This window comes from Erythranthe guttata, chromosome 8, assembly GCF_056151865.1.
Source record: "Erythranthe guttata isolate IM_541 chromosome 8, IM_541, whole genome shotgun sequence".
NCBI classification, from domain to species: Eukaryota; Viridiplantae; Streptophyta; class Magnoliopsida; order Lamiales; family Phrymaceae; genus Erythranthe; species Erythranthe guttata.
The window spans coordinates 16,946,269-16,965,006 of record NC_142540.1 but is presented as its reverse complement, the minus strand read 5'-3'; the positions used below and the strand labels follow the sequence as shown (position 1 = coordinate 16,965,006).

At 35.4% G+C, this 18,738-nt stretch overlaps 4 protein-coding genes across 4 annotated transcripts; 1 reads left to right on the top strand and 3 right to left on the bottom strand.

Moving 5' to 3' along the window:
- Nucleotides 1-250: 250 nt before the first annotated feature.
- Nucleotides 251-1,421, bottom strand: LOC105951555 (protein DELAY OF GERMINATION 1). The gene has a single exon (XM_012975009.2). The coding sequence runs from the start codon at nucleotides 1,235-1,237 to the stop codon at nucleotides 494-496; it is 744 nt and encodes a 247-aa protein (XP_012830463.1). The 5' UTR covers nucleotides 1,238-1,421; the 3' UTR covers nucleotides 251-493.
- Nucleotides 1,422-2,947: 1,526 nt separating this feature from the next.
- LOC105951430 (protein DOG1-like 1) lies at nucleotides 2,948-4,098 on the bottom strand. The gene has a single exon (XM_088822047.1). It carries the CDS (start codon nucleotides 3,874-3,876, stop codon nucleotides 3,136-3,138), a length of 741 nt encoding a protein of 246 aa, XP_088678173.1. The 5' UTR covers nucleotides 3,877-4,098; the 3' UTR covers nucleotides 2,948-3,135.
- Nucleotides 4,099-8,522: 4,424 nt separating this feature from the next.
- On the top strand, nucleotides 8,523-9,594 carry LOC105951424 (protein DOG1-like 4). Its single transcript, XM_012974853.2, has one exon. The coding sequence runs from the start codon at nucleotides 8,615-8,617 to the stop codon at nucleotides 9,386-9,388; it is 774 nt and encodes a 257-aa protein (XP_012830307.2). The 5' UTR covers nucleotides 8,523-8,614; the 3' UTR covers nucleotides 9,389-9,594.
- On the bottom strand, nucleotides 9,565-14,952 carry LOC105951554 (protein MALE DISCOVERER 2-like). Its single transcript, XM_012975008.2, has 14 exons — nucleotides 14,460-14,952; nucleotides 13,723-14,206; nucleotides 13,492-13,624; nucleotides 12,991-13,062; nucleotides 12,741-12,884; nucleotides 12,501-12,647; nucleotides 12,303-12,398; nucleotides 12,166-12,227; nucleotides 11,627-12,073; nucleotides 11,340-11,533; nucleotides 11,113-11,245; nucleotides 10,543-10,697; nucleotides 10,262-10,453; nucleotides 9,565-10,025 (listed from the first exon to the last, which is right to left on the bottom strand). Exons 2-14 carry the CDS (start codon nucleotides 13,835-13,837, stop codon nucleotides 9,765-9,767), a joined length of 2,151 nt encoding a protein of 716 aa, XP_012830462.2. The 5' UTR covers nucleotides 13,838-14,206; nucleotides 14,460-14,952; the 3' UTR covers nucleotides 9,565-9,764.
- Nucleotides 14,953-18,738: the final 3,786 nt, after the last annotated feature.

Below are 18,738 nucleotides of genomic sequence, written 5' to 3'. Positions count from 1 at the left end.
CCTAAGGCAAGGTTGAAGAAAAATCACTTGTGGGAGAATTTCAGAAAAGGGAAAACAGAGCTTCCAATTTTTCTGAATCCCAACAATAAAAGTATTTGCTAATTATAGTAAATTGTTGTTAATGACCACATTTTCCTAATTATTCGCAGACTGTTTTGTAGATCACTGATAATAAACTTGTCCATCATCCAAACAGAGCCTTCTGGTTTTTGTGGCTCTGTTTTTTTTTTTGTTTTTTTTTTTTTAATAATTTCTATAATCCAACATAATCTCTCTATAATTAATATTTAAGAAATTTCGAAATTCAGATAAAACTTTATTAGATTCTTGAACATCCTGCAGGCTATATAATACAAAAAGTCTGCCCTGATCTTGACCTTTATTTCTTATTTTACATACACAAACAAAAACAAGAAAACTGGGAATAACATAGGTAAAAAAAAGACAAGCCCGAAAAAACCTCGTACGAACTCGGCGGCCGAAACCCTTTATTTTAATTCCGACCGTGATCGAGATCTCTCTTCTTCCCCCAATCCTGCATGCACAGCCTGAGTTTCTTCCCCGCCGCCATGAAGTCGACCGCCTGCCTCGGCGTAAGTATCCCGATCAGCTCCTTCAAGCTGCTCAGCCTCAACTGGTCGGCCTCCGCCAGCATCTCCGCCATAGCACGGCCGTGATCATCCAACGCCGCGTCCAAGTTGCCCTCCGATTTCACGGCAATCGAAGCCAGAGGATGGTCGAGCAGATCCTCCTGGAGACTCGCCATGCGAGTCGAAAGCTTCCTCTCCTCTCCAATAGTCCTCCCCTGCAATTCGTCCACCATGAAAATCTGGTCCCCGGAAAGCCCCCCGAGGTTCCCGATTCTCGCCCCCCGGAGAAACTCCGAGAGACGGGACTCGATCTCGAGCCCCGAGAGTGCGTAGATGAGCCGGATGAAGGAGGAGGGGCGGCAGCCCCCGATCCAGAGGACCGACCTCTCGAGAGAAGTGCACCATGTGGGGGCGAAGTAAGGGGAGACGTCGGCTTGAGCCATGCAGCTTCGTATCTGAGTGTACTCGACGAAGTGGGCCATGATTTTGTCGATGAGGTGGCTCAGCTCGTCAGCGGCTCCGGTGGTGGTGCAACCGGCGGCGGTTAGGGTTAGGGCTTGGTTGAGCTCAGAGAGTTCTTGTTCTTGTAGTTTCATCCATTCTTTGTAGATGCAAGCTTCTTTGGTTTGATCACTACTTGCTGCCATTGTTTTTTTTTTTTTTTGTGGGCTGTGATTTTAATACAGAAACTCTGTAGCTATATATATATATACATTTCCAGGTCGGTATATATATAGAAAGAAGGGGTATACGTATATATATATATAGTGAATTGGTGACTGTAAATCTTTTTCAAAGATGGTGAAATGGTGCTGCATGGATAATTTTTCTTTTTAATTTTTTTTTTAAATAATTTGTTCTGTTTGGAAATTTGGATGTATGTATGGAGAAGATGACAACTTCTTCATTCAAAGTGTTCAATTTTTTTCTCAGTGATATTTTTCTCTCTACGCAAGATCAGAGTGGACAAAATTAAAAGTTGTGTTTCCAAGAACTATATATAATTTCTGAATAAAAAATTGCAAAAAAAAAAAAATAATCGATTTATTTACCCTTGATTATATATGATTATATGAAGCAGCAGCTGTGACCTCAGTCCATTGAATCTAACTGAGTTTGGAAAAATTAACGAAAATCGAATAATAATAATAGAGTAATTTTATCTATTTATTTTTTAATGTTTCACTTTTGAGTAAAACAAATTAAGCAATAATAGAGTAATTTTACTGCCAATTCTTTTTTTCAAACAGTAATGGTAAATGGAATTTACATAAATAATGGTAAATCCAAAAACTCGTAGTTACCAAAAAAAAAAAAAAAAAAAAAAAAAAAAGGGGGAAAAATACAGTTTTGGCCACTCAAGTTTGCATCAATTTCATATTTGGTCCATCATGTTTACAAACAAATACATTTGGTCCCTTATGTATCAAAAAATTAGCATTTTTAGTCATTTCGTCAATTTTCTGTTAGTAATAACATAATCAAGCATGTGTCCATCACTTTCTCAACTGATAGAGCAACGATACATTAACGAATATGACCAAAAATATTTTTTTTTAAACATGGGAACCAAATATATAATAAGTGCAAACTTGAGGGGTGAAAACTGTAATTTTCCAAAAAAAAATCCTTTGAATTTAATATTAACCCTATTAGGGGTGTAAACGAGCCGAGCCGACTCGTGAGCTCGAAGAGCCGGCTCGTAAAAAGCTCGAACTCGGACTCGAGATTTTCGAGCTCGAGCTCGAGCTCGCGAGCTCGAACTTTCTGACGAGCCGAGCTCGAGCCGGTTTTCAGTTGTTCATGAGCTCGCGAGCCGGCTCGCGAGCCGGATTTATTATTATTTTTTTATTATTTTTTTATTTTTTATATGTTATTTTTATTTAAATAATGTATAATAATGTAAAATATTATAGAAATAAATACAAATATTAAAAATATATATAATTACAATTTAGTTTTTATTTTTTATTTTTTTAAATAATTTTTAATAATAAAATAATAATTAAAAAATATTAAAAAAAAAAAAAAAAAAAAAAGACAATGGGCTCGAGCTCGAGCTCGACAAAATTAACACGAGCTCGAGCTCGAGCCAAAAAAAGAGGAGCTCGACGAGCTCGAGCTCGAGCTCGAGCTCGACAAAATAACTCGAGCTCGAGCTCGAGCCTGCCAAAAGAGGCGAGCTCGGCTCGAGCTCGGCTCGTTTACACCCCAAAACCCTATACTGGGGACTTGTAACTAATTTATCTTTGTACTTATTCATGTAGTTTATGGATTTATGGATGTGCTTTTTTCTTTCTTTTTTAATCCTTTTTCTTTCTATATTTGGAGATATTCCTGAAAAAGGCAAATTTAAATTGCAAAATAGAAAAAAACAAGCTGTGGTAATTACATCAAAAGCACATATTACAACAAGGTCCCCTAATTAATCTAACTACACATTGAACACCACAGACATTTAATTTATTTAATTCATCACACACACACACACACACAAACTAAATAATAAAAAACAATATAAATTACTACATAATTAATTAATTAATTAATTCCGACCATGATCAAGATCTCTCTTCTTCCCCCAATCCTGCATGCAAAGCCTGAGTTTCTTCCCCGCCGCCATGAAATCCACCGCCTGCGGCGGCGTAAGTATCCCTATCAGCTCCCTCAAGCTGCTAAGCCTCAACCGATCAGCCTCCTCCAGAATCTCCGCCATGGCACGGCCGTGCTTATCCAGCGCCGCCTCCAGATTCCCGCTCATCTCAGAGCTCCTCCCCTCCGATTGAACGGCGATCGACGCCAGCGGGTGGTCCAACACATCCTCCTGCAAAACCGCCATCCGCGCCGACAGCTTCCTCTCCTCCCTGATCGTCTTCGCCTGCAGCCCGTCCACCATGGCCACCTGCGCCGCCGTCAGCTCCCCCAGGTTCCCGATCCTCGCGCCGCGGAGGAACTCGGCGAGTTGGGACTCGATCTCAAGGCCGCACAGGGCGTAGATGAGGCGGATGAAGGAGGAGGGGCGGCAGCCCCCTATCCACAGCACCGACCGCTCCAGCGACGTGCACCACGTCGGCGCGAAATACGGCGACACGTCGACTCTAGCCATGCGGCTGCGCTTCTGCATGTAGTCGACGAAATGAGCCATGACTCTCTCGATCAGCTGGCTCAGCTCGGCTCCGGTGGCGCCGCCGGAAACGGCGCGGTTGAGCTCTGTAAGCTCCTGTTCTTGAAGATTCATCCACTCCTGGTAGATACAGGCTTCCTTGGTTTGATCGCTTGCTGCCATTTTTTCTCAGAAATTTTCTGCAACTATTTTCTCAGTTATCTAAATCTCAGATTAATATATAATATACATAAATTAATAAAATGTAAGTGATGGATGTGATATTATAGTGCACGTTGAATTTGGTAGTGTATGATTTGTAAGTATATGTGAGAGGAAGAAGACAATATCTTGAATTAAGCAGTACTTTTGCAGGGATATTTTTTCTCTTTCTAGTTTGTGCTGATCCCCCAAAATCAGAGCGGACAAAACCCAAAACCGATCGAACTTCTTTTTCTCTTATTACACACTTTCCAACTACTGTAATAAATGGGAATCACGTTAAATATTTATTTTTATTTTTTCTTTTATTTGATTTATAATTACCATTATGCAGCATTTGGTATTCTGGTCACCCTAATTGGAACGGAAATTTCGATTTCACATATTTCCCGAGAAACAATTATATATTTCGAATTTTCGAACAGCAAATTTTTGGTTATAGAATAAGGTAAATTTTCTTACTAGGAAAATTTGAATTTAAAAAAAAAAATAAAAAAAATCGATGTTTTTTGAGTGAGATTTAATTTAAACTAATTCGTATTAGTGAAAGAATTTTTATTTCGGACAATGTAATTTGCGCCCGGTTCCGTCCTAGTTAGCAGCACCGATGAGTGGGAAGTGAGTCTATGAGATGCTATATCTGATAAAAAGTAAAGTACGTACGGAATGGTTTGACACTAAGTATACATACATGCACAGATTTTTGTATTGTATTTCACCGGATGTAACGTCTACAAACTCCGATGAGTGGACACAGTTCATTGAATATAACCGACTCAATATATAAAATATAATATGTTGGCATCGATCACCAACTTCTGATTCCGTAGTGCTTTCTTGTCTTTATCGTTGATTCCAGGCTAGTAGTGCTAATCTCTTAAATGAATGTTTATTCTATTTTTTATGGAAGTGATTTTTTATTTTTCTTTTTATTTCCAACAATTTTGATAGATAAGAAAGAAAAGATTTTCAAAAGTGGCCAACGTTTTCATTTCATACTACTCTGTAATAAATGTTGTATCATTTTATAAAACATACATAAGCTTATCCCATATTGTTTTTCAAATATTTTTTTTAAATTAAAATATATGGATGTATGGAGGTAAGTAAAGTTTGAATAAGAAAGGAAAGAGGAACCAAGGAAGGAGATACGAGTTAAGAGTTACGTAATCAGCTCTCTTCAAATTCGTATTTCAAGAGTCAAACAAAATTAATTTCGAATTAATTTTCTCATTTTCTGGTTGAGAACTTTTCTGCACCTCTTCGATAAATAATCGTAAAATTCGTCTTAAGAGAGCGGTTAGTCGTCTGCGAGTTCTTAACGACTAGTTTAGCGCAGTAGATTTCTAACATTAAATGTGAATTAATTCCCTCTCTTTTTCCCCATATATATATTATAAAGGGTTCATTAGCAATAAACCCCTCATATAGATAATAAATGGTGATATGTCCACCCCTTAAATCTTTCTTCGTGATAACCCCCTAGAAATTGTATTTCCAATTCTACCCTTATGTCAATTAACATAATTAGTCTCAATTATTCCTTTTTTCTCTCTTTCCATAACAATAATTTAATTCCTAAAAATTTGCTTCCAAATTCCTAAAACTTTGCTACCAAATCAAAAAAGTGATTTTTTTTTTTACTTTTTTAGTTTTTATTATTTTCGAATTATTTAGCTATTTTTTATTTTTTTTTATTTTTTAATATTTTTTTAATAAAAATATTATTTTCAATTTTTTTTAAATTTTTTTAAAACAAAAAATTAATTTTTTTTTCTCGACAGGTTTACAACTCCGAATATGACTATAGTTAAATATGACTATATGTGACTATGTAGACATATTCTTTCTCTATATTGCAATTTTTATATTTTCAACTTAAAAATTCCGATTACATAGTCTGGTATAGTCATGTTTACCAAATTATATAAAACATCGAAGATTCCCTATTGTTTACGAAAACAATCCAATCAAAATCCACACACAAAAATAATATTTTTGAATCTAGTTATTATAAGTCAACTTGAAAACGAGAAGATAAAACATATTCGAATAGGACTACAGTCATATTTAACAGTAGTCATATTCGAAAAATACATACATATATGAATATAGTCATATTTGAATACGATCATAGTCATTTTATTGTTACTGTTTAGATCTGAAACTGTAGTTTAAGATCTGAAAAAAAAATTGAAAAATATATAAATAAAGATAGAAAAATAACGAAAAAGAGGCATGGGGAGTCGACGACAGAGGCGGTGGTGGCGGTAGTGAAGGAAAAATATTGAGAGAGGCGGAGAAGGTGGTGGTGGAAAAAAAAAAAAAAAAAACCTGAGAAATCGAGAAAGATAACGAAAAATAGAGAAAGGGTCTTACATGGAAACGAAGGAAGAGGTGGCGGCAACGAGCGACGACGGTAATGGTGGTGTACAAGTCCATGTGGAGACGACGGTGGTGTAAAGAGAGAGAAATCCATAGAAACAACGAACACGAGGAAATAATAAATCACTAATCGAGTGAATCAACAATAGTCACATTCGAACCAGAGTAGTCACGTTGATGTTGCTGTTTCAGATCTGGAGAGAAAAAAAACGAAAAAAATCGAAAATAATGAAAAGGGATGGAGGGGGAGGCGAGGACAACGACGGTGAATGAAAGAGAGAGAGTGGGTGAATTTATAATTTTTTAATTGAGAAGAAGAAGAGAAATTGAATTTCGGCCGGCCGGCGGTGACGAGGGCGCGAACAACGGTGGCATCTCCGAGGCGGACGGCTAGGTGTAGTGGGGTGAGCGGCTGTGATCGGTAGCTAGGGTGAGCGGACTACGACGGTGGTGCGGAGAAGGGGAATGATGGCGGCGATGGCAGTTGCAGATCTGCAAGGGAGAAAAAAAAAAAAAAAGCGAGAGAAAGAGAGAGAGAATTGAGAACGAGAGTGAGAGAGAGAGAGAAAGAGGGAGAGATATACAAGAGTGAGAAATAAAATTATATCACGTTAAAAACCTAATACATGGGCACTTTAGTCTTATCATGTCTGCTGAGGGGGTCTCACTAATTCAGATTGGGATTTGGGTTTTGAAAAAGGTCTTTAAAGTCAATTGAGTTTATATCAAAATATTTTTTAGACGAGGGAGGTATTGCATATTTCCCCTATTATAAAATTTGTTTCATCACCAACTTCTGAATTCTTAGTGCTTTCTTGTCGTTATTGTCGGATTCCATGGCTAGTAGTGCAATCTTGAAATGCATGCCATAATTTTATAATTATATGTTGTTTTGGACAAAAGATGATGTATTGACGTCAGCATTGAAGTGTAGTTGGGCCTAATGGGCCTTATTCCTAAATTTTAGCAGCATAGGATTCACAAAATTGAACTATTGGGCCGGTTATTAAATTAACTGAAATATTAAATATCGTGTCAATTTTGTTAATACTGTATTTTGACAAATTTCTAATCTGATTTGGTAAAATTCAAAACACGAAAGATATAGTCATTTGAGTTAGTTTAATAATTCAACTTGAACTAGCTAGATTGGATGTCGGATGACATAGTTATCCATGAATGAATTACATTTTGAATTTTAGAGATAACTCAATACAACAACGTTGCAGGCAGGCACTGTCATTGATTATTGATTCATAATCACATTTAATTTTGTTGATTCAAATTGAATCAGAAAGCTAACTCTAAAACTTATAGATTTCATGCTATGAGTTTTGTTGAATTTTGATAAATTCAAAATCTAAAATAATTAAAAATCACATTTGAAGTCAAAAGTAAAACTGAAACTACATTTATCCACGTCCCATTAAATTAATTAAACTATATTAGAGCTCTGCTCAAATTTAATATTGTCTTTTACTTTTTAATCTTTTTAAACGGTTGTTTAGTATAATTTGTTCTCAATATTTTGTGTGTAGTTGCAGCACCACCTTTGTTTTGGTGAGGGTATAAAGGTCATTAATATTTAGGGTTTAAAGACATATATATCGATAAATGTGCACGGTGTAATGTTTAGCGGGAAACAAGAGGCGGCGGTGAAGCTCCATATGTAATGGAACACGCACTGTTTCCTCGTAACGACACGTTCCATCAGCTGCTCACCACCTGGTGCTAATACTTGTACTCCCCATGCATGCATGCATGGCACCTACTTTCTAGTCAAATCATTTCGAATTATGTATTATATTTTATTATTTTCCATTTACCATTTTATATTTGTGGGTTTTTCTTTTTTTTTTTTTTTTTTTTTATTTGTCACTTCAAAAGTCCGATATTATATCTTTTTTCTCAATTAATTTGTCCCTACTTTTAATTTAATAGTTTATTTTATGTATTAATAGAAAATTGATGGCGAAATAATTTAGTCATTTTATTAGACTCAAAATCTATATTTTTTTTAGTGTGTGCACAAAAAATATATATATATATACATATATATATAAAGCATTGTATGCATTATGGGATGACGAAAACAGCTGCGCGTGAGCCATGCAGAAGCTAGTGCATGCCACGCATGCATTCCCCACTCAAACAGCGTGGCTAAACACCTCACGCTTCATGTGATGACTCGATATAACACACCTACATATATATATACACACACATACACGTATTACTCATCTTCTTCTTTAATTATAGTTTATATATATATATATATATATATTTCTTCAAACAAATTAATTACAAAACAAAGATGAAAACCCAAGTTGAGGAGAGCTTCTCAGATTTCCACGAGAAATGGACGAGCCGAGTCGAGGATCTTCTGCAGCTCGTTCTAGCCGTTTCCAGAGACGACCACTCCCACGACCCAGCCGTGTACGAAGCCGTGGCTAATAAGCTGACGGCTCACCACAAGGAGTACTACACCTTCAAATGGGCCGCCGCCCACGAAGACGTCCTAGCCTTCTTCACCCCTGTTTGGTTGACCCCACTCGAAAACGCCTTTCTCTGGTTCACCGGCTGGAAGCCGTCGGCTGCCTTCCGGCTCGTCGAGTCGTTAAGGGTGGCGACGAGCGGTGGTGGTGCCGCCGCCGCCGCCAGCTGTCTCTCCGGCTTGACGGAAGAGCAGGTGAAGAAGATTGAAGCTCTGAGGGTGAAGATTAAAGCGGATGAGGATAGGGTGGAGAGAGAGATGGAGAGGCAGCAGGTTTCCATGGCTGACCGGAAAATGGTGGAGCTTGCTATGCTGGAGAGACGAGCCAGGAGGAGCGAAGGCGGCTCGGCTTCAGCTGCGGATTTGGCTCGGGTGGATGGCTTGGTGGAAGTGGCGTTGAAAGGGCTGTTGGTCGGCTTGGAGAAAGTGATGAAGATGGCTGATTGTGTTCGGCTCAAGACACTAAAAGGGCTGCTGGATATTTTCAGTCCCATGCAAGGTGTTAATTTCTTGGCTTCCAAGGCAATGCTTGAATTGCAGATCAAGAAATGTGGCCAAAAACACAAGAAAAATGTTTTGGTCAAAACTTTCTGATATATTACACACACATATATGTATATATATAATATATATATATATGTAATATATATATTATGTGTGTCTGTGTGTGTAATAGGTGGTATTACTATTTATTATTAACTAGCTTCCAAACAGTAAAACATATATAGATAGTATTTTATTACATCTCATGTTTAAATGCAATAAAAATAAAAATAAATAAATTATTTTTTTTATTCGAATATTTTGGATTATTCAGTACACACATACATACACAGTAGTATCAAGGTAACAAAAAGAAAAAGTTATACAAAAGAATCAAATAAATAAATGGAAAAAAAGATATATAGTTACAAAGTATATATCATTCTTGAATAATATATGTGTATATATAAATATCAGTTCTTCTTAATCAAGCAGCTTCAGCAGATAATATCTCAAGTTCAGCCCACCAAAGAGGAGACAACCTCGGTGTTGCAGCATCAGGGGACACATCTATCGCCTGTCTTAACTTCTGAATAACTTCCTTCATCGAAGGTCTTCTTCTCGGATCTTGCTCGATGCACATTTGGATTACTTCGCACACTACTTCGAGCTCGTTTTCTTTGAACGATTTCAATGTCGGATCGGTCAAAGAGCTGTAACTCTTCTTGTTGTTCAAGTATTGAGCAGCCTGTCACAATTCAAAAAATCGTCAATTTTTAGGGTAAATTACGAGAAACTCTTTCAACCAAGGGCATTAATGTAATTTATGAATTTTTCAATTCTATTTAACTAAAGGGTAGTCACTGTTATTCATAGGGGTTTTTTGGTAATTGTGAATATGTGAGGGTTTCTTGGTAATTAGACCATAGTTCGGGGTGTTTTGGTAATTTACCCCTATGATTCAAAAGTAATTAAGATTATTACCCAGTTCATGATATGCCCTTTCTCTTCAGAGTAAGAGAGCTTTCCGGAGATTATTTCGAGCAGCAACATTCCGAAACTGTGTACATTTGTTTCCACGTCAGCAAGTGGTGGTAGTTCGTTAGTTTCGGAGTCGTTTTCTGTATGGTTTTTCGACTTGGCTACGAGTTCTGCCCAGAAACTCATATCTGCTATCTGAAGGAAAAAAAAAAAGTGTGTACATTTTTTCGTTAGTTTTTGTGCTTAAATAAAAAACGGATTTAGGGTTATAATTTCGTGCATACTTTAGCAGCGTAATCATCTGTCAAAAGTATTTCTTTGGAAGTTAGGTTGAAATGCGCGATTGGTGGATTGAGATCATGCATGTGTTGAAGGCAATAAGCTGTCCCCATTATTATCCTCATTCTTGAATTCCAGTCCAGATGTTCGACTTCTTTAACTGATCGAAAAAAAAAAAAACATTCAGATAATGTGTAGAAATAAAATGACTTAAATTGCACATGAATTTGTATTGGCCACACAATCCCCTAAATGGCGAGTTTTTCGGGGGTAGTTAGCTAAAAAAAAAAAGTAGGCGTTTATTGCATTCGAGACTCCTATATTTTCTCTAATCGTTGAAAAACTCCCTATTCTATGATTCATTTTTTTAGCAGGAAGTTTTTCGGGGTTTTTGGTAATATTTTTAGCAGATGGAGTTCTTCAGCAATTAAACTAATAAATGCAATAAACTCAACAAAAAAAATTGAATCATAGGGGTGTGTTTGCTAGTAAATAAATAACACGGGGATTCTTTTAACAATTACAATAAACACAGGGGCACGAAATGCAATAAACCCCACAAAGATTTAATTTACCATGAAGATGCTCGAAAACGGTGCCGTTTGGTGCATATTCGAAAACCATCATTCTAGTGAAAGGCTCTTCCTCCTCACAGTAACCAATCAGATTAATGAAATTCTTGTGGTTCACTCTCGACAAAGTATCGATCTACAGTATTGGCAATAGCATTAATGAGGATTTTCTTGATAAGATTTGTATTGTAGAAAAGATCATATTTTTATCAATGAAGTTATTAATTTACCTTCTTCCGGAATATTAATTCCGAACGCTTTGACCAGTCTTTGAAAGAAACTATAGCAGTTGAAGCAACAGCAATCTCCACTCCACTAGACAGAGTTCCTTTGTATATCGTAGCTATACCTTCGTCGGTACTTATAATATTACTGAAATCCTCGCACGCGGTTTCTAGTTCAGGTCTGTTTAACTTAGGTACCCCTACAAACGAACCACATTCATTTCAATTTTCAATAATATGTTACAACAAATAGGTCAATAATTCCAAAAAAAAAAAAAAAAAAAAAAAGGAACCTGTAATAAAAGCTTTCTGCAACTGCCCACTCAATCCGGTTTTCCAAGGGCCAATAGTTCTTGCAGCTCTGCTTCTGCAGATGATAAAAATGGCCGAGGCAACAATGAGTGAGAAAAGTCCAACCGATAACCCTACGATGAGATTTAGGGAGTTTCCGGATTTTTTATCGGTTGGTGGAGTGGCATTAGCAGGATTGGGTGTGGCGGTAGTAGTATTATGTTCTTCACTTGAAGGAGGTGGTGCTTCAGGAACGGAAGGTAGTTTCTTCTTCTTCGGAATAGCGGGAAATGATCCACTGCTTCTGCTTCGAAGAGTAGTGACAGTTTCCACGGGGCCCCCAAATTTAGGAGGTAGTGCAGCAAGGTTGCTGGATTGTTCGACTAATATTCGTCGTACATTACTCACTTTGTTGTCGATATTCCAAATAACACCTGATTCTGGTAATTCTGAGAAAAAAAAATATTCATATGTATTACTTAGGTATATGAATGGAACATCATTAATTCAAGAAAGGAAAGGACGAAATCTTGTTAATTACCTGTTAGATTGCTTCGACTATCATCAGCATGATTGTTCGATGATTCCTTTTCAAAATTGAACCTTTGACAAAAAGAAAATATGAGTTTTTGAATTTGATTTTATTTAAAATAAAGTTAAAAGATTACGGTTACTTACAGTGGTAAAAGATTAAGGTAACGAATTATGGTCCCTTTCGTTGGTATCCGAAACGGATTTGACTTCTGCGTTTGTTTTAATACGCTCTGCCATATACTGTTCAAACATTCGCTTTAGAAATATAGGACAAAAAAAAATACGATTCTCGACTAACAAAATAGTGCAATTTATTTCATTTGAATTGAATGTATCGCTTACCAATGCCCGAATTTTCGGTTCATGCAGCCAACTCCAGAAGCAGAACCAGCAGTTGTAAGAGCCTCGTTACATTGTGATTCATTTAGCAAACCGAGTTTTCGAATCTCCAAAGGAATATTCCCTTCGAGTCTATTGTTGCAGAGGGACCTAAGAGCAATATACAGAAATTAGCGAGATGAATAATATATTATAATATTAGGGGAGCATTGTAAAATGCGTAATGATTGCGAGTGTACATACAAACGTTTTAAGGAATGCAATTGCCCTAGTTCAGCAGGTACTGTTCCATTCAGCATATTATTCCTCAAGTCCAACACTTCGAGTTTTCCGAGCTTCGCAAACTCTTGCGGAATTGTGCCGGAGAAATTGTTCTTCGATAGATCACTTGCGATTGTGACAAAATCAGAGTATTAGCAGCCGATATTTCACAAAAAATTAGAAAATGCAAAAAAAAAAAAAATTATAAAATTCTTGAAACTCGAATACTCACAGAACTCTAATATACGAGAGATTTCCGAGCTCTGGTGCCAAAACTCCCTTCAAATCGTGTCCATTGAGATCTCTATACGAAACAAAAAACATACTATTATTTTACGAATATACAAAAATCTTCGATATTTCATAGTGCTATGTAGGTGGTGTTTGCAAAAGCTTATTTAAAAGCATAAGTTAGTGATTGTGAGCTAAGCTGATATTAAGTGCTTAATTCTAAATGTGATTGTGAGCTAAGTTGATATTAAGTGCTTAATTCTAAAAGTTGGGGGTGTTTGCAAAAAAATCTGGAAAAATCAATTTAAATAGAAAATGCAGGTACATGTGTGCTTTTAAAATTATAGCTTAAAGCAGCTTATTTTAAGAGAATCAAAAGCAAAAGTCGGTTTTGCAAGCACCTAAAAACAGATTACGTGAGGAAAAAAGCTCATAATCTATTTTTTAAAAGCTTTTACAAACACCACCATAATGAAAATCAGTATATACGATAGGTACTTACAGTATATGCACTTTACCATCCAGACAATGAACACCCGACCACATGCACGGATTACAATCACATCGATTCCAATTTGCTAACGCTCCAAATGGATCAAACTCCACCTTATCTCGAAATTGCAATAGTGCCAATCCTGCATTTACCATTTTTTTTATTTTTTTTATCGAGTCGATAAAACAAACACATCAAATTAGACACTAATTGGGGTTTAAAAGAATGTAATTAATTTACCTTCTGAATCGAGGGTGCAACATCCATGAATTCCCAAAACAAGAACAGAAAAGACGAAACAAGAAAAGTGGGCTCCATAAGCGATCCATCTACGGCTCATTGTTTGCCGAACCATTCGCGGTGGTGGAGGCAGTTTTTTCCGCCAACAACAGCCAGGACTCTATACAATGTACTACACAAAATCGCCAGCTTTCTATATTACGAAAATAACCCTCCGAGCAACCGATAATTACTCGGACAAAACAGAGTTTTACAACCACACCCAACAAATTTTCTTCTTCTTCAACTATACTTTAAGAAATTTAACAACTAGGCAGAAATGGAGTAGTAGCAAATAAAAGAATCTATATGAGGGCTTTTGAGAGTGTCGAATATATTGGGGTCTCTCATCTTCGACTATTCTTCGGGTGCTACAACACCTCCGTTTTCAACGAAAATCGCATAGTCCGGTTATAACGAACTATCTCCAAGATTCAACCTTTTGCTGAAAATGCACAATAATTAAACGTAATCAACAACCCTGGCTTTTTTTTATTTTTTTATTTAGGATATGAATGAAATTGCATATGAACAAGCCTTATTACAATTTACTCACACAAACCTTTTAGAATCATATAGATTAAAAAAAAAAAATATTCTAAAAGAATAACCCTAGGAACAAGCAATATGCAGATAAAGCAAAAGGGGATGAAATGTAAAGGCATGCAAAAACTTCAAAGTCACCATTAATTCTTTACCTGCAGAAATAAATTCAGGGGTAGAAAAGGTAATTCGGCCTCCTTTTTCAGGATTCTCTATCGATTAATTGTTTTTATTTTTTCCCCCAATGCAGATTGATTGAATATTACGACGACGAAGACGACGATGGATGCAATACAAAATTATTGATCGGCACTCGCAGAAAAATCAGAAAAAAAAAATGGCAGCTTGAAAAAAAAACAGAGATGAAAATTGGGCGCTGGGAATTCCTTGAAGAAGACTGCCCTATTCAGGATGATCTCAGAGGTGGAAACTCTCCTCGACCATCTTTCTCTGAAACAGGGGGGGAAAGAGGGGGAAAATCTTTCTCTCTCTTCTTTTGTCTCTCTCTCTAAAAAAACACAAGTTTGTTGCCTTTCACTCTCTCTCTCTCCTCTCTCTCTCTCTCTCTCTCTCTCTCTTCCTTACACCCCCTCACACCACCACCCACCACCCACAAACTCTCTTCTTTTTTAAATTATTATTATTATATCTAATTAAAAATAAATTATTATTATGTATTGTGAATATGCTTCTTAATTATTATATTATTTTAGGATAATTTTACAATGTCTTCTTAATTGGGGCCTACTAACTACAATTAACAAAGTTAAAATTGGTAAGCTGCCGGCCGGCCGCCGCCGTGATTCAGTGGGTGGTAATGCGGGCCCCAAGATCCGAATTTATCGGACCGGCTTTATAATTAGTTGACTGGGTCCCATCACATTTTCTCTTATGCGTGCCTGCCTCAAACCCTCTCCAGCTATTTTTATTATTTATATTATTATTAATAAAAATTATTACTGATAATAAAATTATTTTTATTTTTATAAAGAGAAACTAGATGTGAATGTGATATAGCACCATCAATTTTATACAAATTCTTTTTTACGAATCAACTGATATTTTATGATTAAAATTTCATCGTTATTATTGAGTCAAAAATAAATTTTAGCATCTTATTTGAAATAGAAAAATATGTAAATAAAAATATTTACCACAAATTTTATTTTGGCAAAACATATGCACCATGCCTAACAGACCATGCATTTTTAAAGTATTTAAACATATTTAATAAATAAAATAGGATTTTTAAGTAAATTTCATGACTATGATTTATACTACCTTAATAGAAAAAAAATGATTAATAATATTTAGTATCAGTATCACTACTACACAAATATCATTTTATACTTCAAAAATATTATCATTTTCTGATGTGGATCGAATTATATTGAGAGCGCTGATTTTCTCTTTTTCGTTCCCTACAGTTTCCTGCAGTAAGAACTGAGCCCGAGGCTGGAAAAGCCCGACTATTTTAAGTCGTTGGTACAGTGAATAAGGCATTTAACGGGCTTGAAGTATTAGATATGGGCTTCATTAGTTTTACATTCCTTTGTCGTACAAATCAATAACAGGCCCATTACATATTAATATAGTCTACCAATTGAAATAAGGTCCAATTTCAATGGACCCAAATATGCCTAAAAATGTAAGGGAATATGGGAATATCACAACCACCTCCCCCAGTTAAAGTTTATTTGCAAAACAATCCCTCATGTTTAAGAAATTACATTCAGCTCTCTCTAGTTTGTAAATTTCTTATATCCACCCCAAACAGGGTGTCAACATAATAAATCTACATATTGCAGGGGTGGATGTAATTATGGAAATATAAGAGGTTTTTTTCATATATAAACCTATCTCAATGGGTTGGTTGTAATTTTCCCAAAATGTAAATAAATATCCAATCATGTGGCTTCGTCGACCCTACCCCGGTGATAAACACCGGGAGGGTCTTCCGCTGCCACGTGTCATTTTTTATTTTATTTTCTAAAACCCTTATCAGTAAACTCTAACGGGAAATAATTATTAAATACGTTAAGGTCATTTTTTATTTTATTTTTTATTGTAATTAATAAATAATTATTAATTAGTAAAAATGACACGTGGCAACATAAGACCCATCGGGTTAGGGTCGATAAGTCCCAATCGTGTACATTTAATGTATAATTTATATTTATTATATTTTTCTTTTCAATTATTTAATACGTTAACTGTAATAGCTTACATATATAATATGCTTATATCATATGTGTAAATATAATTTAAAAAAAGGAGTTTCTTTGATTTAAGAAACCATAATTTTCTTTCTCCAATTTTTTTATATATAACCCCTCAATTATTTATTATTATTATAATTTATTCGTAAGTGGGATTGCACATCCATTAAATTTCACCTTCATAAAATTAGAAAATAAAAATAAATAAAATAAATTGAAAATTGGAAATTATTAGCAGATAGTATGCAATGATGAGAAAGTGTCAGTGAAATTCCCTATTTGTAACCAATGTTTTGAAACCCGGACCGGACCGGCCGGTCCGACCGGTTTAACCGCGAACCGCCGCCACGTCCGGTCCGGTTGGATGTAAAAACCCAAAAATGCTTAAAAACCGGGTCAGGTGATGAAGAACCGGAAAACCCACGGTTGAACCGCCGACCCAGAACCAGAAAAAACCCGGTTTTTCATCAAAACATGGGAAACAAAAAAAGATAACTAGAAAATTGATTACCTCTTCACTGGATCTGTTCAAAGCTTGACAAGAAAATTAACAGTGATGTGGTAGTGTCTGGTGGGCGAGTGGAGGAAGAAGGAGAATTAAGAAAGGAAATTTAAAAAAATGGGTAGAGGTCAGGATGTTGAAATAGCGGAGTTGACGGCGGAAATGTTATTTCAATGTAGGGTTTATGCTTTTATTTTTCAAAAATTAATTTAATTTGATTTATTTTTAAATTTGATGTAATTTCTATAATTTGTGCTTTTTTGTGTATTTTTATATTTTATTGGGGTGATTAATAAATAGAATTATGGTCTTTAGATAAATAATAGTATTGAACATAATCATAAATATGTATATAAATAATTTAAAAATATAATAATTACTTTTAAATATATATAAATAATTAAATAAATAAAAAATTAAAAAACCCGGTTGAACCCCGGTTGAACCGGTCCAACCGTGACCCAGTTAGCTGTCCGGTTTGATGTCCGGTCCGGTTTTAAAAACATTGTTTGTAACTTCTTGAATGTAATGATTGACAAAGAGTAGTACAGTACAACTACAACTCTTTAGCATTATCCAAACATATCTATTTTCCTGTCCAATAATTGAATTTATCAGACAGCCCACGATTCACTCTAAATTCCCTAAAATCTATCAAATTAATTTTATCTACATAGTTACTTGTCGGATTATTGGGTGATTTAGTATAAATCAAATGAAATCTAGCCGTTGATCTTAAACTCTTAGATTTCATCAAATTTAGATCAAAAGGGATAAAAATAAAAATAAAAATTTAGCTGGGTCCCCCACCCCATACTTCACATGTTGTCCACTAACAAATTAAATGGTCTGGGCCTCACATTTTACTTAGACAATAATCCAATACTAATCAATGTCATTAACAAGGGTATTAGTTTAATCATTAAAGTCTTAACTACTCTTTATTTTTTTCTTAGTGAAGGATTTATTATGTACTATTGGCCCAGAGGGTTACATCAAATCAGTCATCCAAATATCTGTCACATTTAACCATTTTCTAGATGTGTCATCATTTTTATTTTGAATTTCTCTACTCGAAATTATCTTGAGTAGATAAATAAAACAATATATAATTGTAGACATTTATATATTTTTATCGTAAATCTTGAAAATATGTAGTGTAAATTACCCGTAGCCTTTTAAGTAAGACTAAATAACATATAGACCCCTATGGTATTGATAATTGCAAATATTACATCAAAATACATATCTTGAAAACATGTAGTGTAAATTACGGGTACCTTGTTAGTAGGACAAAATATTGCATTTAACCTCCGAGGAAACTGAAAATCCATATCGAAAATTGCATGGAATCTCCAAGATTTCGTTAGTCATAATTTCGTAAGTGTGTAATTGTTTAGCAAAACAATAGTTAAGCTATATTTGTAACTACTAAAAACTACATCAATGTGTAAGTTATTCGATCGTACTTCATGCTTCATCGTAATATACCCTAAAATGTATCTTTAGAAAGACAATTTCACCCCTATGTAAAACAAGAAAACAAACTTAACACAAGTCAATGCATTTCCACGAGGTTGAATTAAATCAAACCAAGAAAAAGAAGTCCACACCTATCACCCCCTTCACTTTCCAATGAAAGCTACGATCCACATGATTTATTTTTAATTTAATTTAATTTTTTATTTATTTATTGGCTTGGAGATGTTGAAA

Bases quoted from the DNA above. Each gene is read 5' to 3' on its own strand.
- LOC105951430 (XM_088822047.1), bottom strand. From the start codon at position 3,876: ATGGCAGCAAGCGATCAAACCAAGGAAGCCTGTATCTACCAGGAGTGG.
- LOC105951554 (XM_012975008.2), bottom strand. From the start codon at position 13,837: ATGGTTCGGCAAACAATGAGCCGTAGATGGATCGCTTATGGAGCCCAC. The intron at 12,399-12,500 runs GTAAGCGATACA...ATGTTTGAACAG, and splicing joins AACCGAAAATTCGGGCATTG to TATATGGCAGAGCGTATTAA. The intron at 12,228-12,302 runs GTAAGTAACCGT...TTTTTGTCAAAG, and splicing joins TACCTTAATCTTTTACCACT to GTTCAATTTTGAAAAGGAAT.
- LOC105951555 (XM_012975009.2), bottom strand. From the start codon at position 1,237: ATGGCAGCAAGTAGTGATCAAACCAAAGAAGCTTGCATCTACAAAGAA.
- LOC105951424 (XM_012974853.2), top strand. From the start codon at position 8,615: ATGAAAACCCAAGTTGAGGAGAGCTTCTCAGATTTCCACGAGAAATGG.